The 23,718-nt window shown below is 35.6% G+C and overlaps 1 protein-coding gene across 2 annotated transcripts in view; it reads right to left on the bottom strand.

The window, feature by feature from the left end:
- Positions 1–23,718, bottom strand: part of AOAH (acyloxyacyl hydrolase) — a 208,752-nt gene that overhangs the window by 169,377 nt on the left and 15,657 nt on the right. The window contains exon 2 of one of the 2 annotated variants that reach the window (XM_008063260.1): positions 9,269–9,364. The exons of the other annotated variant lie outside the window; for it this stretch is intronic. Coding sequence (XP_008061451.1) covers positions 9,269–9,364 — 96 coding nt within the window. The remainder of the gene's footprint in view (positions 1–9,268; positions 9,365–23,718) is intronic. 2 annotated transcript variants of the gene reach the window in all.

Genomic DNA, 23,718 nt, shown 5'->3' with positions numbered 1-23,718 from the left:
ACCTCTTATCAACAGGGTGCCTGAATGAAACGTAATTGTACACCTAACCCTGAACTGTACCCCACAAAACCATAATAAAAAATATTGATTAATTAAAAAAAAAAATTAACTCAAAGTGAATCAAAGACCTAAATGTAAGAGCTAAGACTGCACAACTCTTACAAGAAAACTTTGATGTAAATCTTCCTGACCTTGGTTAGGCAATGTTTTCTTAGATATGCCCTTTCTTAGGAAGCACAAGCAACAGGGGGGAAAAATGGATAAATTTGAATTTATTAAAATAAAAAAATTGTGCTTCATAGGATACCATAAAGAAAGTAAAAAGACAACTCACAGAATGGAAGAAAGTTTTTGCAAATCACATATCAAATAATCTAGCACATAGTACTAGAATATATAAAGGACTGTTACAACTCAATAAAAAAAGACAAATAGTTCACTTAAAATACATGCAAATGGTCTGAATAGACATTTTTCCAAAGAAGATATACAAAATGTCTAAAGAGCACATAAAAAGATGCTTACCCTCATTAGCTATCAAGGAAATGAAAGTCAAAATCAAAATGAGATACAACTTCACACCCACTAAAATGGGCTATAATAAAAAAGAGAGAAAATAACAAGTGTTGGTGAGAAAGTAGAGAAAATAGAATCTTTATATAGTGCTGGTGGGAATATAAAATGATGCAGTCTCTTTGGTAACCAGTCTAGCTGTTCTCCAAATTATTTAACACAGAGTGACTATTTGATCCAGCAATTCTACTCCTATGTATATGTATACCTAACCCCCCCCAAAATATATGTCCATAAGAAAGTCATACACAATATTCATAGCAGCATTTTGCATAATAGCCAATAAGTGGACCTCCTCAAATGTCCATCAACTAATAAATTGATAAGCAAATGTAGCATGCCCATACAATAGACTATTTATTATTCAGTCACTAAAAGGAATGAAGTTCTGATAAATGCTACAACATGGACTTCTACAACATTATGCTAAGAGAAAGAAACCAGCCACAAAAGAGCACATACAGTATGCTTCAGTGTATATAAAATGCCCAGAACCGGCAAATTCATAGAGACAGAAAGTAGACTAGTAGTTATGGAGGGCTGGGGAGAAGGGGTGTTTGCGGGTGGTGGCGAAAGGGCATGGAGTTTCTTTTTGGTATAATGAAAATGTCCTAAAGTTGATTGTGGTGATAGATGCACAACTCTGTGAACACACTAAAAGCTACTGAAGTGTACACTCTATATGGTCGAATTATATGGTATGGGAAATATAGATACAGTTAGACTGTTTTTAAAAAACACATCCCTGAGGTGGAAGGATCGCCGGAGCCCAGCAGGTCGAGGCTGCAGTGGCCGGGAGCGGCCACTGCACTCCAGTCTGGGCGACAGTGAGACTCCAACTCAAAAAAAAAAAAAAACAAAAAAAACCCATCCCCTCTCCCTTGGATGCTCCTTTTTTGGAGAGACTCAAGAAGCTTTGATGTCATTATAGTATTCAGAGACCTGAGTTGTAACACAAGCTCACTGGCTTCCTGCCTTGGGGAAGTTGCATCCGCTCTCTGGACTTCAGTTTCCTCATTGAAAAACATGGGAGTAGGATTTGGCCCCTTCACTATAGCATCTGCTAAGTTTGGAGACTTTTGTAAGAGACATTCAAAATTAAGTGAAGGAGCAAGGCACTTTGGAAGCAAGTTTAAAGTATTGCTAATGTAGCATTAGCTTAGCCTAGAGTGGAGAAATTTTCAAGTGGACATTAGGATGTTCTTTGATAAACCCTCAGTGCTGGCTGAAAGGCAGAACAGATTTGTCTTCTTTACCATAAGATAAGAGGAGTTTATATGTATGTTTCTTAGAATTCTGCTTAACTCAAGCCAAAGTGAATGGCTGCAGGGTTCTCCTCACTCTCTGAGCAGGACCATTTGAACAATCAGTTTCCTCAAATGGATTCTATGAGTGTTCTCTTGAGAGGCCCCTGGAGCAATGACTGATGTGGGATATAGGATGGCCCTCTGAGAGCTAAATTCTAAGACCTACATGGAAGATGCAGAATAGAAATATGCAAAAACTTAAGAGCCAGATAGCGCCCCCAGTGAGCCTTGTTCAGATGGTAATCTGACTGTTGATAGAACTGAAGAAAAGATTGGCACTAGTATATTGATAGTAACTTATCTAAAGTAAAAATTATACTGTTCAATCTTGCCTGTGACAAGGAAGGTACAAGAGTTTTCAATTTCTACAGATTCAAAGAGTAGAGACTTGAAACAGCATAAGAAAAAAGAAAATGTGGCCATTTCAAAGGGCAAAACAGGGTTAAAAAGGGACCAGCTGAATAGTCATCAGACATGAGGTGTATATTTATGTGTATGTAAATAAAACCCAGGACATTCCAATTTGTAAGTCACCTTAATGTTTACCATCACTTCCTTCTCATAAGAATCTTTTTTTTGTTTGTTTTTGAGTTAGAGTCTCACTCTGTCACCCAGACTGGAGTGCAGTGGCCGCTCCCGGCCACCGCAGCCTCGACCTGCTGGGCTCCGGCGATCCTTCCACCTCAGCCTTCCAAGTAGCCGGAATTACAGGCATGCGCTACCACGCCCGACTGATTTTTTGATTTATATTGTAGAGATGAGGTCTCACTGCCCAGGCGGGTCTTGAACCCGTGGGCTCAGGCAATCCACTCACCTCAGCCTCCCAAAGGCGCAGGATTACAGGCTGAGCCACCGAGCCCGGCTCATAAGAATCTTTTGAAGGAGTTGTTTTTATCCTCATTCTACAGGCAAGAACATTGAGGTTTAGAGAACTTACGATCACAGACATAGCAAGTTGTTCAGCTGAGATTAAAGTATTTTACTTGAAAAGCCCTTGTTATTTGTAGTATACATTTCAATGTGCTTAGGACATTTCATGTGAGGTCTTGTCTACCTCAAGTATAATAGATATCGTTATACATGAACTACTGAAACACAGCGGGACCAAGTGACTACACAATTTTGTGAGTACATATTCTAGAATGCATGTCGATTTTCAGAACCTACAGAATATGAGGAAGTTGCCTTCTTCCTTTTGAGACGATATGAGTTTTTAACTATCATTTTCCACAGAGATGAGATTTCTGCATCGGTGACCCAAGAAAGTGAAGTTCTAGCAAGACTCTCGGGGCATATGAGTCTTCTGACCCCTAGTGAGAAATATTCCATTAATCATTTTTCCATTAACAATTCTGAGATTCTTCCAAGGTGTTTACTAATGAGAGCCGGAGGCAAAAGCAGTAGGTGAAACTGAAGGTCGGAAAAGCTTTGCACAACTTGAAAAAAATCTATCTTCCCAGGCATAGGGAAGGGCAACACGATTTACTGAGTGATTATTCTCAAGAATGTTGCTTACGTGATTTCCCTGCTAAGGTTATGTTTTTTTGTGCTTAGCTTTGGAGGTGAAAGTAATACTTAAAAATAATTTTAAAAAAATAATTGCTTGTTTATGTGCATAATAATTTCGCCTCCTTTTATTCCCCATTCTCCTGGCTTACCAGAGAGAAGGCAATAGTTCTAGAAGAACAGGCCTTTTATGTTTTCTAGGAGAATCCCTCAGTTAGGAAACAGTCTATCTTTGTTATTCCATACAACTCACATTACCACTCTGTTCCTGTGTACTGTTTTCTGCATTCATAAAATGGGAACAATACTACCCATCCTGTCCTTCAACTTGAACTGAGTGCCATATTTTCATCTGGAGGTAAAACATGAATTAATAAAATGAAAATAACCACCATCAGCCTTCTTAATCCTTTGAAATTGCTCCAATTGAAAAGGCAACCCACCACAGAAAACCAGAGTATTTTCCTTGCTCCCCTTGGTGGAAATGCCAACTTCCACATCACCAGAATCTGACTTTCAGACTCTCATTTTACTTCAGCAAGCTCTGATATTTTTTTTTTTTTTGAGTTGAAGTCTCACTCTGTAACCCAGACTGGAGTGCAGTGGCCATTCCCAGCCACCACAGCCTCGACCTGCTGGGCTCCGGCAATCCTTCCACCTCAGCCTTCCAAGTAGCTGGAATTACAGACATGTGCTACCACACCCGGCTAATTTTTTGATTTATTGTAGAGATGAGGTCTTGCTGCCCAGGCGGGTCTCAAACCCGCGGGCTCAGGCAATCCACTCACCTCAGCCTCCCAAAGGCGCGGGATTATAGGCTGAGCCACTGAGCCTGGCAAGCTCTGACATTTTGCTGTTCTATGTCAGAAGGAGCCAAGATGGCACCTTGAACACCAGCCATCTTGTTTTGTTGTTTTACATTTTGCTAGTACATTAGGAAGAGTGGATAATCTAGGGAATAAGATTTTTTGTCAGGCTTTCACCTTTGGACAACACAATTTTGCTAAAAAAAGAAGATCGGCCTCGAGGTACAAATGGTTATACCTGTCAGAATGGTCTATCACACAGAGATGGCGACACAATATAAGAAAGCTTAATGACAACTGTGACTGTTCCTCACTGCTTTCCTTTTATAAAATGTAATAATATTTCCTTCCTTCTTCTCTAACTCAGAGATGTGAAAATATAAAGTAAGGATTATAACAGATTGTGAATGGTCAATAATAGGAGAATAAAGAAACAAAACATAGGACATTCACATGGCAAAAGACTAAAGCATGATTAAGAGGCTTGACCTAGGTCTATTTATCTGAACAAGTATAGATATTAAAAAACATAATGATGATTAAAAAGCAAGTCGCAGAACAACACATACAGTAAAACATGGATATAAGATTAAAGTCTCCACAAGGAAGCATTATGGAAATATGATAGTGGAGGCAGCAGAATTTTAGAATCTCTTTGACTCCCCACCCTTCCCCTTCCCCTCCCAACCCCCCAAAAGTGTCCAGACAGCAAAATCAAAACCCCATAGACAGTAAGTACAATAGACCTATGTGTCCCCATGCACTCCAACATACAATTAACTGAGGACAAATCACTTTACAACCACAATACATGCAGATTGTCAACTTCAGTACCAGAGAAAGTAGAGGAAAGCAGTGGATATCAGGTAAACCTCAGAATGGGAGAGTCCCCAAATAGCTAACAGGTAATGATTGGAAAGCATGGTGGGCCAATGAGAGAACAGCAGCTGGAGCAGGGAGGGGTTTTGGCCACTGCAATAGTTAGTGAGTACAAGGAGCTCAAGTTTAGAAAAATGCAGGGGATAGAGTGAGTAGTGACCCCACAGATTCTAGAAACAGACCTACCAGGCCTCTCTCACAGGACAAGCCCCACCCTGAGGAGAAACTGCAAGGCCCACCCTGAGGAGAAACTGGGTAGAAATAAAGTAGAGAGAAAGTCCAGATAAAAGTGGGTGGGAGAACAAAGTCAGAAAATCTCAGAAAGCAAGCTGCCGCATATATATATTTTAATACTACCCTAAAACAACAGAAGAAGGAGCTCCGTGCATTTAGAAAAACTACCCAGAACCACCTCTCTTTCTAAGAGTTTTTGAAAATGAATTTTACCAAAAAATGAGCAACAAAAATGTATCTAGGTCAACTCCCATACAAAGTTATTATAAGGAAAAAAAAAAAGATTAAGGAACAGAATAACATCCCCACAGATAGTAAAAGCATGCCAGAAAATCATGCCCCAAGAAGAGAGATTAAAACATAACATATTATTTCAAAATGAGCTGTCATTAATAAAATGATATACAAGAGTAGCAGAAATCAGAATTAGACAAACTCAAATATTAAAATTTAATTAAAATTTTAATCAAAATGATTAAAAATGAATAAAAGAATAAAGAAAGGAAGTCTAAACTAGAATGAACACAAGAACAGGTGAAAACAATAGATGATGTCATAAGTGAAATAAAAAGTAAAAATAAGGAACTATTTTAAGATTAAAATAAATGAAAAGATAAAAGGCATTCAAAAGATAGGCAAAATATTGAAGACAGGCAAAGAAATTTCAAAATATGGATAATAGAAATCCTGGAAAAAGAAAACCAAATCAAGGAAGCTGAACAAATACTAAAAGTTTTCCTGAAATCTGGAAATATATATTTGAAATCACAATGAGAAAGTACACTGCATTCCTGAGAATATCAATATACAATAGCCTACACCAAGACATATTCTAGTTAGATGTAAACTTTGTAGGAAAAAGGAAAAAAAATTATCTGAACTTCAAGGCAAAAACATCAAATGACATAAGGAAAAAGAAAATTAGATTATTATTAGGCTTTTAAACAACATATTTAAGATGCTCAGGGAGAGAAATTTTGTGCCAAGGATTTTTATACCTGAAAAAAAAAATCAACTTTCAATTATAAAGGGTACAGACAGTCTGTTATCAACATTCAAGAATTCAGGGAATATTGTTCCCATGAGCCTTTTCTGAGAAATGAACTTTAAACAACTCAGCTAGGGAGACATCCACATGCTGACTGGTTGTAAACATTAATCATGCAGTTGCTAATGGAGTTAAGACTAAGTGATGGTGAAAAGGGGATGGGTATAATATATAATGACTATATGCCCAGATTATGGTGATTAAAAGGGGTGGAGAAATGGGGAGGACATATGCAAAAAACAATTTTAACTGCTTTCAATAATCATGAAATATATTTATAATATATAAATATATAATATCTGTATATTTTATGTATTACATCTATGCTATATAATATATATTATTGATAGTCTAAGACTATCACATGTGCAATAAGGAATAGGTAAATTAGTAATTATGGGCTATTTTAATTCTGTCAATCTCATTGCCCTTGACAATTAGGACTTTGTGTGAAAAGAAGGAAATACAGATATGATACAAAAGAGATTAAGAAAAAAAATTCTGTTGTTCTGAGTTTGAATCTGAAGTGGCAGTATGAACTCAGATATTTCATCTTAAAAAAATATATATAAATGTACACTATATATTTCCTATTGCTGTCCACCAAAGAGGCCTAGAAAGAATGGCCAACTCAGTAGCAATAAGCATTCCTAAGCATCCAAATTGTGGTCTTGAAATTTAACTTCTCACTAAAAGAAACCAGGGCTTCTAAAAGAAATGTCTTATTTTAAGCCTGAGGTTGGAAATGTACAAGACAGTGGTGGAACACCTTGTTATACCAGTTAGTGAGGAAGCGATCAAAGGTTACTTAGACATGTCAAAAGGACTCTGGAGTCAACTTGAAGAGGCTGCCACTTTAACTTCCAAAGGGAAAGAACTGCAATTGACTGAAACCCACTAAGAAGGGCTAAATTCATGAGTTCATCATGATGTTTTAAGGAAAACTAATTGATTATTTTGTGATTATGGTAGAAAACCAATGCATTATCTTTAAAACTGATAAGTAAAGGAAAATATTAATAATCAAGCATTTATCCTTACTTTACTATATGGTATTTCTTAGCAATACTATAGAAATATGGGGAAAATATTCCTAAATATGATGATTATGAGAGAAAGTGTCTAATATATAAATTAATTAAAAAATGGTAGATTAGAATATCATAGTTTTTAACTTCCAATAAATTAACAGATCTCATTATTGAACAGCAATAGCTACTACCATTACAAAAAGATAAAACCACTTATGGTGGCTTCCTGATTCAAGAAAACAATACTACTTATAGTCTTGCCAAAGGAATTAAGCTGGAGTCGGGTTAAACCTCTGATCAAGCTGCCAATTTTTGGAAATATGGTACACAGAGAAATATATTCAATTATATTACAGGGCTACAATCAACACCATCCAGACTGTGGAAAATGTTGCTGGTCAAATTCCACAGCTAAATTATTAGAAAATAGAAGGGATGGGAAGAAAACTTGTAGATTAAAACAGACTCAAAAGACACTTGGAAAATTTAAATACTGGGCAAAGTTATGGTGTCTAGGGATGTCCTCTTGGGTGATAGAACTATAAAGAAATGCAAGGAAATGATTACCATAAAATGCAAGATGTGCTTTAGTGGGGTGAGATGGGGCATGTGGGTATGACTGCTAGGTAGGCTACCTATCTGTTATTTCTTGACTTGGGCTATATTGACAAGGGTGTTCACCTTTCAATACCTGATGAAGCTACACATTTGGTTTGCATGGTTTTCTATATTTGTCTTATTTTTATCAAGAAAAGCTTAAAAATATCACTGGAAGTACAATACTATGTATCATTATGGATTAATACTTGGGAATATGAAAGTATAAAATCTGACAAGAACAATACTCATTAAGTCTATGTAGGTGATTCCTTTTAGGGAGGTAGAGGGGACAAAGAACGGGGTGAAGGGGATGCTGAAGAGTTTCAAGTTTAACTGCCATGCTTCATTTTACAAAAGAAAGATGGTGTAAATATGTCAAAATCTTAACAGTGGTCAATTTGAGACATTGTAAACACATATATTTATATATCATCCTCTCCTAGTCTTTATTTTTGAGTTCTAAACATTTTAGCCTGTGAAGGCAAGTTATGACTGTATACAACACACTCTCTGAAAAATCTTTGATGCTATTGGTATAGAGTACCATGTCAAGAAAGATACAATTGCCATTTTTCCAACTACTTTATGTAGCCAAAAAAAAAGAGTAGGCATCCTTGATAAACTAATTTCCATTAAGTGAATGAAATTTTGACCCTCAAATAAGTTTATCCATTATGACCATTCAGGTAATAGTAGTCTATAAGAGAAAGAAAACTAATATTTGATTCCTATTAAGGTTGAAAAACAATTGCACAACTTGTTTGGATCACTAATTGGTTCCTTTTTTGCAGGATAGATAAGGGACTTTATTGAGATACAGTTGAAATCAGTGGAATATCCCAGATCAATTTCCCACTTGGGGGTTTGAGATCAGTTGTTTTCTCAGTTTAAAGCTCTGTGTTGATAGGTCCATGTGTGTATCTTGGTATGTGTATATTGGCCATTAACATAAAATTATTTTGACTTAGAAATTAAGGCAATGATCACCAGACAATCAAACCATTATTAATGTGACACATCAAATGAAAACTGGCCCTTCAACATTATATTCCTTAAACGTCCACAGCAATTTCATTGTGCCATTGGGGAAAATGAATGTCTAGGAGAAATTGCCTAGAGTGTTTTTTGTTTTTAATTTCTATGTGGCCCATAGGAATATCAACTCACAGAAATAACACAATCAGATTATGCTCCATAAGCATCTGCAGGATATAAACTCAGTTATGGTGACTCATGAGTGAGAAGACAAGCAGACCCACAGCAGATGACCCTTTCCATATTTACCAGGCAAATAGCTGCACAGTCTCTCCATTGAGGCCTGGACTGTCGAGTTGTGAACCTGCGCCAGCTGATCAATCACAGATATCACAAGCACACACCCTGCCAGGAAGCAAAAGAACATGTCAGCAGTGTCACACAGAAAACTGGGCTGGAAGGCAAGGGGAAAGAAAGCGTGTGTACATGTGTATGTCCTTAAGAATACCACCTTCTAAAACAGAATATTTGTTTGTTGTTTGCCTTTTAAAATCTACCATGTGTACAAATACAATGTGAGTTGTAATGAAATAGAAAAGATTGTGGGTTTGAGGGGTCAGAAAGTCTGGGCTTGTTAGTCCATTTTTGCCAGTTGTGAGCTATGTGACTTGGGGAAGTAATTAAATCTTGCTTAATATCTGCTTCTTCTCGATCACATGGGAGAAAGAGATGATGCTTAAATGAGCTAATACAAAGGTAACAGTTTACACAGAGCAGAAGCTTAATAGACATTAGCTTCTCTTCTCCCTCTTGTCTCTTTCTGCAGTAGTTGGCTTCATGAGGAATGGAATCATTCCCATCCTGCACATTCCCCTCTGTAGGAGGAGATCTCAGGCCAAATTTTTAATTTTGGAAAAGTAGTGGAAATTGCCTGGCATTTGAAGTAAAAAGATCTGGCATTGAGTTTTGACTTTGTAATCTTGGACTCACCATGTAGCCTTTCTGAACCTTGGTTTCCTCTTGCAAAGTAGGTAATAATGTATTTCCCATAGGGATGTTGTGATAATTAAATGAAATAAAAGTGAAACTGAGAGTGCCTTTAAAATCATAACACATTGTAAAATATTATTTTACCTAACAGCTATGAAGCACACTGCTTGAAAGCATGTACCAACATGATAAGTGTCTAGAAGGACACTTGTATTAAGTTAGGAATACATTCCTTCTGCTACTTTGATATGTGGTAAGTGTGAATGCCTGGAGCTACTAGGCTGACATTCCTAGACAATTCTGTCACATGACTTGATTTACTAGATGGCTGGGTAAGCCCAAACTTCATTTTTCCAAAGAAAAGGAACTCTTTTTTTTTTCTCTTGTATACAAGTAGTTGTTCAAAGGTTAGTAAGTATATGAGAGGAAATTATTAAATCTCATTGCGATAAGAGGATGGGCACTTGTTAACAGAGGGTTGTTTCCATGGAGACAAAAGAAAGCTTACATCTGGCATGAAGAAATTCCAGGGTGCCTGGGCCCAACAGAAGGCTCACTAGTGTTCATTTTCTCAAAGATCTGGGAACCCAAGTTCACATACATATCATCATTGAAACCAAATTTCCACCAGGATTCCTTGAGGGAAGGTGGTTGTGTTTTCACCCTATGCATGGCACTTGAGGGGCTCCTTACATTGCCATAAATTTAGTAGCTGACACTTATTAGCACATTATGGCCTGAAAGCATTTATATGTACATATTTGTTTGATTTTAAAAATAACTTTTAACACAATGCAATCTCATTTTTGAAAAATTAAAAAATACAGAACAGTATAAAAATAGATAATAGACATCACTCAACTCCCCCAGAGATAACCAGTTTCACTTTCACTATAAATATATCAAATACATTTAATAGATATGAACATTTTCAACATTTATAGTATACTTTTACACTCTGATTTGTGTCTTTGATAACTACCTATTAAGTTAGGCAGAGCTAAATACATTTTAACAACTGCAACTGAAAAACAGTGATAAGTAATTATATTTCCATGTGATTAGAAGATGCAGTATGGCATGGCTGAAAAGAGAGAAGCTTTAAAAAAGAAAACTTGGGTTCCAATACTGCATACACCACTGACAAACAGTGATTTTGAACAAGGTACTTGCTCATGGAACTTCATTTTTAAGAGTTTAGACTGTAAGTTCCCCAAGGGCAGGAATGGGTCTTACCACTTCTGAGTGCCTGGCACAGTGCCTGGGTCGGAGGATGAAGACAAGAGACATTCACTGGCTTGAAGTGAGCTGACTCAAGGGCCACATGAGTAACATTTCATGAGAGTTATCAGTTGCCAATGTTCTCCCTAGCCATGAGCTAATGGAAGCACCTGCATTTGTATCCCAGCTCAGTCATCTCACCCAAATTGCTTCCTCTCTGTTCCACTCTCCACTTCTAGACATGTCTTTACTCCTCATTCTGGTGTGAAATAACCAGTGCCCTCTCTTGAGCTAAGCAGCAGCTTCTGTAGCAAAGGGTCCCAGTGTGCAGCTCACAATAAAAGAATTATAGTAGAGACTGGGTTGCATCTTAGTCTGATCCTGCTACTATAACGAAATATCTTAGATTGAGTAATTTATAAATAATGGAAATTTATTTCTCACAGTGGTAGAGGCTAGGAAGTTTAAGATCAAGGCACAAGCAGATTTGGTGTCTGATGTAGGCTGGCTCTCTACTTCATAGATGGTGTCTCTGGCTGCCTCCTCATATGGTGGAAGGGGCAAAAATGCATGAACGCTGCATCCGCACACGGCATTGAAGGACCCTCAGGGTAAAAGAATACGGTCCCTGTTTATAGGAGGCTCAAAATATGCTTCCCAAATTCATATGAACTGGATGGTAAATACTAGTCAAATGCTAAAGTGAGATGTGATTTTGGAGAGATTATGGCGAGCAGGTGGGGCAAGAGGCACTCCCAAGAGAGAAACACAAATTGGTCACCTGAAAGAACATGGTCTATTTCTCCATATTTGTCACAATTTAATTAGCAGCAACTATTCTTTTTGATTGCTACATAAAACAATAGTTTCTTACAATCAGTGGCATAATAGATTAGATGAGATGTGGGAATTGAAAACCCTCAATAGTTCAGTGTAGCAAGAATATTGGGTGAGCATGGGGTGTACGGTAACCTTTCTTGGAATTGGTCCTTGAAAAATGTTCATCACTAGCATTTCCAGTGATCACAAACCTTGGATGCTGTTTCCTTTCCCTGAAAATTCAGAGAAGTCCCATCAAGGGTTCTCATGACAGTTGTGGTTCCTTAGCATTACTGGTTAAAATTGGAAAATCATTAGATAGATAAAAAGAAGCAAAAAGTAAAGTCATCTGTCTCTGACAACCAGGTTAATCTTACGCCTGCCACCTCTTTGCCTAGTGGAGAGTTAGGATGATCAAAAGGGCCCTGCAGACAAGCAGGTAATGGGGTCTGAAATTTTGAACACCTAGGTTGCACTTTGCTTTGATGTGGAGTCTTGCTCACTTGGTCATCTCCGCCTGTCTCCGGTGGGCTCAACTCTTCTTGCACTTGAATTGTTAATTAAAGATCCGCAGTGAGGTGTGTTCTGAATTCTTTAGCAGCTAAGAATGGAGAAATTGACTTTTCTACAGTTTCTAATAAGAGGTTTCACAGGTTCCTCGATGGGCTAACAAATGTTTTTCCTGGGAGAGATGCCTTGGCAAAGTAATTCCTCCCATTACAGACTATTCTCTGGCTGCTAATAAAAGTTCTGGCTCTGCTAAAGTGAGTTTGTCCGAGCTGTTGTTCATTTAGGAAGTGGGGAGAGAGAGAGGGAGAGCTACGTATTTGCTTTGTGGCCACTGTCTGAAATCTCACATATGGAAAATCTCTTCTCACCTGGCATCTGAAAATAATGAGTATAATAGAAACAGACACTCCTGATAGCATAGGAAAGGCAGCAAACGGGCCTGAATGAAAACACCTGCCACAGGGATCCGCTTCTGGCCACATACCTCAGGTAGATGGCAGACTGTGCCACGGAATCCTTTTGAAATGAAACAGACTCTTGAAACTCTAATTATAATCATATCTGTGCTGGCTGGAGATGCAGCCAACTGTGGAGAGTGGTCTATTAGATTTCCCATTTGTCTAAGCCCACACTTCATTGAAAAGCCTTGAAAGCACCTGGTGGTTGTCAGAGCCACAGTCAGCGTGACTACACTTCCTTTTTGACCCTGAGTGGAAGCATAAATAATTCATCATGTTGCTAGAGTATGTCCTACAGTTTTCAAAGTGATTTTGCATACATTATTATTTCATTCCAACTTCACAACAACTCATAGATGTAGGAATTATTACTCTCATTTTACAGATGAGCACATGGAGGCTCACAGCGGTTAAGTGCTTTGCCAAGTATGTAGCCAATAAGCAGAAGAGATGGGACTTGAGGACAATATTTGGTGAAAAGAAAACAAGAAAGAAAGGTATGAAAATAATCTCCTAACATTTATTCTACTGCCAGCCTTGTTTCCCTGAGATTCTAGTTACTCAGCCAGAGAAGGTAGCATACCACCAGGTATGACTCATACTGCTCCTTTGCTCTTTTCTTCTGCTTGCTCCTCTCAGAATTGGGACATGGGTAGGGAAAGACTGGGCAGGAGAAAGATCAAGAATGAAAGGGAAGAAAATGAAGGGTGCTTGAGACACTATGGTATGGTCCAGAGTAGACAAATTCAGGGGGTCAGACAAATCTAGGTTCATATCCTGCTTCTACTGAGATGATGTACTGGGCAGGTTTTGGTACACACAGAATGGAATAATAATGCCCCTTGTGTGGTTTGTTAAAAATGGTCACACATGTTTTTTTGCATGTCCTCTCATAAAAAGGTGGTGTCTATTTCCTAGCTCTTTGGATCTGGCCTTGTGACTTGCTTTGACCAGTAGGTGTGGAGGAAGAGAGTGTGTCAGATTGAAATCAAGCCTCAAGAGGCTCTGCAGCTTCCACTTTTGTCCTCTTTGACATTGTAGCCACGGGTCTGAGCTAGCCTGCTGGAGAGGCCCCATGAAGGGAAACTGAGGTGCTCCAGCCAACAGCCTGCCAATTACCAGATCTGTGAGCTCGTGCCCTTCTACCATCTACCAGCTGGGTGCAACAGCAGAAGTGAGCCCAGGAGAGGCAAGTTGAAGAATCACCCAGTTGTGCCCAGCTCTCAGAATCCTGAGCTAGTAAGTGATGTGTCCGTGTGGGTTGGTTTGTAATGTAGCAAAGGTTATCTGACATCTGACAAAAGGGTTGCAAGGCTTAAGTGATACAATGCAGAAAATGCACATAGTGCCTGGCCTAGAGCAGGCATTTAACAAACGTTAGCTTCTCTCCCTCCTGTTGAAACCATTGTAATGATTCCATACCCTGTAGGGAAAAGATACATTCTCTATGAACACTTTAAAAAACAAAAGTATAGAAACCATCTTTGAAAAAATGTGTTGCATCATCAACTTTTTTTAAATTTAACTTTTCTAGGGCCGAATCTTCTTTTATTGGAAATACCTAGTATTTTCACTACATTTCGGTGGATTAGGCTCTGTGGCCTAAACTAACCATTACTTGGAACATTGTTTTTATGAAAAAATGCTCAGTGAGTTCCAAACTGCCAACTTTGCTAAGAACACTGGCAACAAGAGAGGTACTATACTGGGCAATTACTGGTGAATACAAGGGCGGAGGGCACTGAAGGATAAGCAGAACCCAAGCAAGGCAGTGAGAAGAAATTAGCAGGTTGTACTGAGAGACATGGGATGACTGGGTTAGTTAATTTAGAAATATATCAAACATTGTTAATAAAGAAATGACAGTGAGGATGCCAGGACCCATCCAATCTGTTATTTATTTAATAAATTCTTTTTAGCACCTACTATGTGCTTAGACACTTGAGAATACAAAGGTGAACAAGAGAAGTCACCAACTACTAGAAAAGACTTATGTCCAAATAAGCAATCCCAGAAACCTGTATGTGCTATGACAGAGGGACCTGTTAGTGCTTTGGGAACACAGAGGAGAAAGAAATTAACTCTGCCTGGGTAATCAGGGTGGCTTCTTGGAGGTGGTGAGTCTTACGGGACAGGAGAGTTTCATTCATCAGAAAAAGGCAAAAAAAGTCTTTTCAGGGATGAGCAATAGCATTGTTTTAAAGACTTGGAGGTTAGAAGAAGAGTAGACCAAGGCTACAATTCAGGGACTGTGAGAAAGGAAGAACGAGAGAGATAGGAAGGGGCTAGATATTGAAGAGCCTTGATGGTCATACTACAACTTTCATGTTGTATAGAGTCTAGAACGATGGTTTTCAAATATTTTGCTCTGTATCTTCTAAAAGAAATTTGAAAAATGATCACCCCTTCCACATCTTAGTGGGTGTTAAGAAATTATTAATGGATATCAGTTTAAGTAGCTGCAACTGTGTAATTTTGGGCAGATTGTAAGTATAATAGAATGATTACATTAATCTTCTAGTGAATTCAAACAAATCTAAATAGTATAGTGATTTATACCTACTCTCATCCACTTAAAAATTTATAATTAAACTATTTTTTCACATTGAGAAATTTTACATTGATAATTCCTCTCCTTGAATTCTATCTCAATGAAAAATCTAATTCCTTGAATTCTTCTTTCTAATTTTGTCCCAATGTAATATATTTTTATGACTAAAAGCATCTTATTGATCACACTATTATACTTCTCAACACTAAAAACATGTATAAAGTTTAAATAAAAATTTTAATTTCCTGTGACAATAACACCATAACAAAAATTCTTCATGAAATTGTCAGGACTTTTAAATTAGTATTATTTAATTAGTATTATTGTATTATTAACTGTTGAAAAATACTACTTATCCATGCAAAGAGACAAGATTCAGCATCACTTTTGGCCCTACAATATTTTTCATTTTTAAATATGTATGTGCTGAGAAACATGTTTACTTAAATAAGTAGATGGGAATGAAAGGACTTTTGATATAGCAATGCCACTCAATTCTGTGAACTCTGTTTGAGTTAAATGCCAAAAATCTTAGAGTGATCATAACTGAAAATTATTTTAAATGATCTATAACCTGGCAATTCTGTTGTCTCCCTTCAATTTTGTTGAAAGCAAAGAACTAGAAAGCACCTGACTTGCAAAAGCATAGTAAATAAATAGAGTGTATTACTTTCTCCGTTTTTGGGAAATATACATTAAAAAATTTATTAAAGCTTACCTTTTAATTATAGCAATTACCATTTCACTTAGAAAGATCCTATTAAAACTTAACATACAAAGGAGGAATTGGGTAATTGAAATATTGTCCTTTTCAATACATTTTTGCTTATAGAGTATTTTTAATAAGATGTTTTTTATCTTAATGCATACTTCATGTATATTTTTGTCAAATGTTGAAGCTCAAGCTTAGTTCATTTGAATAATGAAAAATGTCCTCTGTATAAACCTAAATGACAAAACTAGATCTTATTAAAGAAATGAATCAATCAGATTTTGCTTTTAGAAAAATATGAAGTCATTTTTCAATTCGCTTTAATATTTACCTTCTAAGATCAATAGTTAGACAGATGTAGAGGATGGATGGGGAGGTGGATAGAAAATGAATGAATGGGTGGGTGGATGAATTGATGAGTGGATGAAGAGGATAGATAGAGGATGGATAGATAGGTAAATAGATAGACAGATAAATAATCTTGGACTATTATTCTCAGTCTTCATCCACAAACCTATTCACTAACATGAAAAGTTTTCATCTGCCAGCAAATTCTTACTACTACCCAAGTTATTGCAAATATTTTGTTAAAAGAAAAACACATTTGCCTTTAGATTATCTATTTAACTATTCAAATTCAGAAATAAAACAAGAACCAAGCCCCACAAACATATACTTAGGAAATTTTGAAATAAAATAGTACACTAAAATATCAATAGTAATCAGCTAAGCTTGGGGTCCCAGTTGATTATTCTTTAAAAATACTCTTCCCTATCTAAAATTTCTATGAAGATAATAAGCTGTTTTACAACCAGAAAAAAACAAATTCAACTTTATCAAACAGTTTTTTAATTAAATAAGCTTTTTAAAGAGCTTCCTTCAACCTTAAGTTTTGGGAAAACATATGATATTTTCTAGAGTATCTTTTTTGTTTCAGGCTGTCTGCTAGATGTTTTTATAAACTATATCTCATTTAATCTTCATAACACCCTCACGAGACTGCTACTTCCCATTTTACAGATGAGAGATCTGAGGCCCAGACAGGTTAAGCAATATACCTAAGTCTTTCAGATAAACAACAGTAATTCAAATTCAGATCTATTTTACCTTAAAATTTGTATTCTTCTAAGTTCCACACTGTATATTTTAAAGCATTGTCTTTCAAAAGTGAAAATCATCAACAATATTAATTAAAACAATCATTGCTATACTAAAGTCTCTATATAATTTACAAGTATTGCCTCCTAGTCTTGGCTAGTCTTTTTTTTTAAAATCAGAGTCTCACTCTGTTGCCCAGCCTGGAGTGACATGCTCACAGCCATCCCAGCGTCAACCTGCTGGGCTCAGGTGATCCTTTTGCTTCAGCTTTCCAAGTAACCAGAACTACAGGCATGTGCTACCACACCTGGCTAATTTTTTTATATATTGTAGAGATGAGGTCTCACCAAGTTGCACAGGCTGGCCTCGAACCCCTGGGCTCAGGCAATCCTCTTGCCTCGGCCTCCCAAATTGTGTGGCTGTCTTTTTATTTTCTAATGGTGTTTTCTTAAGGGAAATGTGTTTAGTTGGATAAAATACAATTTATCAAATTTTTTCTTTTTGGATAGTACTTTTAATGTCATATCTAAGAATCTTTACATAATCCAATGTCACAAAGATTTTTTTTTTCTAGAAGTTTTATCTCTTTAGTTCTATGATCTATTTTGAGTTCATTCACAAATTGTGTGTGATTTGAAACAAGGGCCTAAGTTCCCGCTCCCTTTTGCTTTGCATATAGATATCACATGAATCCAGTACTATTTGTTGAAAGACTACTCTGTGCTGATTGAATTATCTTGGAAACTTAGTTGAAAATCAATCGCCCATAAATGTATGCATTTATTTCTGGACTTTCTAGTTTGCTCCATTTATCTCTCTCTATCCTCACACTAATACTTTAACATTGTAGTTACTGTACTATTAGAGTAAGTGTTGAAATCAGGTAGTGTATGTTTTCCAACAATGTTCTTCAAAATTTGTCTTGGCTGTTCTGGTTTGTTTCCATTTTCATATAAATTTTGGAGTCAGCTTCCTAATTTCTAAAAAAAGAAAGACTACTGGGGTTTTGATTAGAATTGTGTTTAATCTGTAGATCAATTTGGGGAGTGCTGCCATCTTAACACTATTGAGTCTTTCAATCCATTGACACACTATTTCTCTATATCTGTAGTTTTCTTTAATTTCTTTCAGCAATGTTTTGTAGTTTTCAGTATAGAGGAACTGCATTTCTGCTGTTAAATTTATTCCTAGTTATTTTTATTATATTGTGAATATTATGTTTTCAATACTTAAATTTTTGTTGCTAATATAAACACAAATCAATTTTTGTATACTAATATTGAATCCTGTAGTCTTGTTAAACTTGCTTATTAGTTCTAGTAGGTTTTTTGTAGCTGCTTTAAAAGTTTCTATATTTACAATTATTTTGTCTGAAAATAAAGACAGTTTTACTTATCCCTTTCCAATAAGTATGCCTTTATTATTTTTCTGTTTCATTAAACTGAATAGAATCTTTAGTATGATACTGACTACAAGTGGTAAGCATGGACACCTTACCTTGCTTCTGATCTTTGGAGGAAAGCAGTCAGTCTACCATCATTAAATAAGCTAGGAGTAGGGTTTTTGTAGATGTCCTTCATCAGGTTGAGGAAGTCACATTTTCTGTCATCATTTGTTGAGCGATTTTAACATAAATGGGTGATGGATTATTTCCAAATAATTTTCCTGTTTCTCCTGGGAAGATAAGGTAATTGTGGCTTGTATTCTACTGCTTTGGTGTATTCCATTAATGGATTTTCAGATGTTAAATCAACCATGCATTCTCAGGATAAAACCTACTTGGTCATGGCGTATTATTCATTTTATATGTTGCTGGATTCAGTTTGTCATTATTTTGTTAAGGATTTTTGCAACTATATTTATAAAGTCTGTCATTTTCTTTCTTTGTGATGTCTCTATCTGGATTTGTCATTAGAGAAAAACATAAAATAAAGTGGAATGTGTTACTTCCTCTTCTATTTTATGAAAGAAATTGTATTGGATTGACATTATTTCTATTTTAAGTACATTATCACAGAATTTACTAGTGAGGCAATCTGGGCTTGGGATTTTTTGTACCTTGTTGAATAGTGTCCCCCTAAAATTCATGTCCTTCCTGGGACTCCAGAATGTGTCTTATTTAAAAATAGGGTTCTTGTAGATGTAATTAGTTAAGATGAGGTAATTGCAGTGTAGGAGGATCCTTAATTTAACTTGACCAGTGTTCTTATAAGAAGAGGTGACCACACAGAGAGGGGAAGGCTATGTGAAAACAGATACACAGAGGCAAGATGGTCATGTGACAACAATGGCAGGGAGGAATTATGCAGCTACAAACCAAGGAATGTATAAGACCACTAGAAACTATAAGAAAGAGCTTGACACCTAATTGCAGACTCTAACCTCCAGAACTGTGAGAGAATAAATTCCCGTTGTTTTCAGCCACCTAATTTATGATAATTTTCTATAACAGCCCTAGGAAACTAATGCAGTTTCTGATTAATAATTCAATTTCTTTACTTAATATAAATCTATTTAGGTTTTCTACTTGTAGAGTCATTTTTTGATACTTGTGCCCTCTTATGAACTTGTACATTTTATCTAAACTCTCTACTTTCCTGGCATAATCTTTCCCTACAATCTTTTTAATTTCCTTCAGGTCTATAGTAATGTCTCACTTTGTTTTATTCTTGATTTTGATTATTGCTTTTCTCTCCTTTTTTAATGGTCAATATCTAGTTAAAGTTTTACCAATTTTATGGATCATTTCAAAGAACCCTGTTTGGGTTTCATCAATTTTCTTTATTGTATTCCTGTTTTATATTTTATCACTTTTTGCTCTGATCTTTGTTATTTCTTTTTCCTCAATAGTTTGGGTTTAAATTGTTCTTATTTTTATGGGTTGTTGAGGTAAAAACTTAGGTGATTAATTTTAGATCTTTATATCTAATGTAGGTGTTTAAAGTTTTAAATTTTCCTATAAGCACTGCTTTAGCTATATTTGATAGATTTTGATATACCATGTTTTCATTTACACATAGACCAAACTATTCTCTAATTTTTAAAATAATTTTATTTTTTTCATCAATACATAATAAATGTACATATTTTCAGAGTATATGTATACAATCATATAATTGGTAAAGATCCAACCAGTGTAATTGGGATATCCTTCACCTTAAGTATTTGTCTTTTTTTTAATGCTAGAAACATTTGAATTATTCTCTCTTATTTTGAAATTTCTTCTATATAACTGTATATGTGTACCCATTAATCAACCTCTCTTCATTTCCTCTTCCCCTTAACTTCCCGACTTCTGGTAACCATCAATATGCTCTCTATCTTCATGAGATTCACTTTTTTAGCTCCAACATATGAATGCAAACCTGTGATATTTATCTTTCTTTGCTTGACTTCATTTAATATAGTCACCTCCAATTTCATCCATCATATGCCCTAGGGAACTAGTGCAGGAATTTTTAATGACTAGATAATATTCCATTGGGTATACATACCACATTTTCCTTATTCATTCATCTGTTGATGGACATTTAAAGTTGATTATATCGTCGGTATTGTGAATAGTATTTCAGGAAACTTGGGAGTACAGATATCTCTTCCAGATACTGATTTCCTTTCTTTTTGATATATACCTAACAATTGGATTTCTGAATCATATGGTAGTTCTAGTTTTATTTTATTGAGGAATTTCCCTACTGTTTTCCATAGTGGTTGTACTAGTTTACTTTCCCATTAACAATGTATGAGGGTTCCCTTTTTCCATATCCTCACCAGCATCCTTTATTCCTTGTCTTTTTAATAAGAGCCATTTTAACTTGGGTGAGATGATACTTTATTGTGGTTTTGATTTGCATTTCTCTGATGATTAGTGTTGTTGAGCACTTTTATTTATTTATTAATTATAAAGATGTGGGGTACAATTCAGGGTTAGGTATACAAACATTGATCATGCAGGTACCCTTGTTGATGAGGTATGTCCCTCCCTCCCCTAGCAGTTTCCCTCAATTGCCAGTTCCACTGCCCTTCCCCTGACAGTTTTCCACTACTGTCAATCGCTTTCTTATAACATTATAATTGTTCAAGGTCACCTTATGAGTGAGAACATATGGAACTCAGTTCTTTGTTTCTGTGATAAATCACTGAGTATGATAGACTCCAAATCTATCCAATTTGTTGCAAATTCCATATATTTGGCTGAGCACTTTTTAACCTGTTGTCCATTTGGATGTCTTCTTTTGAGAAATTTCTATTCAGATCTTTTGCCCATTTTTTTTTCTTTATTTTATTTTATTTTTATTTGTTTTTAAAATTTTTATTTTAAAAATGTGGGGTACAATTCAGGATTAGGTATACAAGTGGACATCATACAGGTAAAGTTTGGGCCTTTCTATGGTTCCCACTTTGCCTGGTTTGAGATCAGGTACCCTTATTGATGTTGGATCCCCCACACCCCCACTGGTAGTATTCCACTACTACCAATTTGCCTGCTTTTTAATTGGATTACTAATTCTGTTACTATTGAGTTTTTTGAGCTCTTTATTGTTCCGGCTATAAATCCCTTGTTAGCGGTACAATTTGCACATATTTTCTTTGATTCTGTGGGTTATCTCTTCATTTTGTTGATTGTTTCCTTTGAAATGCAAAAGACTTTTAGCCTGATGTAATCTTTATGTCTATATGTTTATTTTTGTTGTGTTGCTTATGGTTTTGTGGTCTTACCCCCAAAAATCTTTGTCCAGACCAATGTCCTGGAGTGTTTCCCCAATGTTCTCTTCTAGTAATTTCATAGTTTCAGGTTTTAGATATAACTTTTAAAATCCATTTTAATTTGTTTTTGTATATTAGAGATAGGGGTCTAGGTTCATTCTTCTGCATATGGTTATCCAGTTTTCCCAGTACCAGCTATTAAAGAGACTTTTATTTTCCCATTGTATGATCTTGGCAACTGTTCATAAACCAGTTGACTGTAAATGTGTGGATTTATATCTATTTTATAATTTTTCTTTGATTTCTTTTTTTTTTAAAGAAGTATATTGTATTACTTTCACATATTTTGGAATTTTCATATTATTTCTAGTGTTGCTATTTAATTTGAGAAATACTGATCTGATTTTAATCTTTTAAGATGAATTTATACTTACTTTATTGCATAATATATGGTCTATCTTAGAGAATGCTCCACGGATGCTTAAAAATAATGTATATTTTGTTGTCATTCAATGAAGTGTTCTATAGATATTAGGTAGGTCAAGTTAGTTGCTTGTGTTGCTCAGATCTTCTATATCCTAATATACTTTTTGTCTATTTCCATCAATTAAGAAGAGTAAAGAATTGAAATTTTCCACTATATTGTTAATATTGTCTAATTGTCTGTTTTATTTTCATATATATCAGTATTTTATTTTCTTGTACTTTCGATTAAGTTCATACACATAATTAACATTAGTAATTGTTATAATATTAGTATATAATATTATAATAGTTATTACTTCTTTCTTGATATAGTGGCCCCTTTTCATTATAAAATAAACCTTTTTATCCATAGTATCATCCATCTCTTTAGACATGCCATATCTAAATTATATTTTGTCTGTTACTAACATATCTATCAATAGGGATCTATTGTCTTACAGTTATGATTTCTATGGTATATATTTTTCTGTCCTTTTATTTTCAACTCATTTGTGTCTTTGAATCTAAACTGTGTCCTTAGTAGACAGAATATAGTTGATCTTACCTTTTTAAGTCTAGCCTGATTATCTTGTCTTTTGGAAGGAGTGTGCAGTCCATTTATATATAATATCAGTTTAATATGGTTCAATTTATATCTGTATTGAACTATTTCTATACGTCTAGGTTGCTTTTCCATCTTTCTCTCCTTGTTTAATGTTTTCTTGTGTGTGAAACAAGTATTTTATTATACTTCCTTTGGTACTTTTTAAAGTAATTTTTTATTTGAAGGTAGCTACTGAGATTATTGTAGTTATTCAAATCTATTTTAGATTAGTACTGATTTAATTATGGTAAAATATCATAACTTTGCTGTAATATTGTTCCATTTCCTTACCTCTTGTTTGGGCTATTATTGTTATGTAATTTATATCTATGTGTTTCATGAATACAACAATACGGTGTTATAATTATTGCTTTAAACACATTTTTACTTTTGTAAAGAATTAAGATAAGTATTTGCATGTGTGTGTACACATATATATTGGTATATTTACCTACACTTTTTACCATTTTCAGTCATTTTTATTTCTTCTTATGGGTGCAAGTTACTATGTTGGATTATTTGGGTTTTTTTAGAAGACAGGATTTATTGAGAGGGCAGAAAAGCTCCCACAGAGGGAGGGTACCCGAGGGGGTTGCCTGGATTATTTCTTCCCATGAGGACTTC

This window comes from Carlito syrichta, unplaced genomic scaffold (assembly GCF_000164805.1).
Source record: "Carlito syrichta isolate Samal-C Ts95f unplaced genomic scaffold, Tarsius_syrichta-2.0.1 Scaffold98159, whole genome shotgun sequence".
In the NCBI taxonomy this organism is placed as follows: domain Eukaryota; kingdom Metazoa; phylum Chordata; class Mammalia; order Primates; family Tarsiidae; genus Carlito; species Carlito syrichta.
This window is presented reverse-complemented; position numbering and strand designations above follow the sequence as displayed.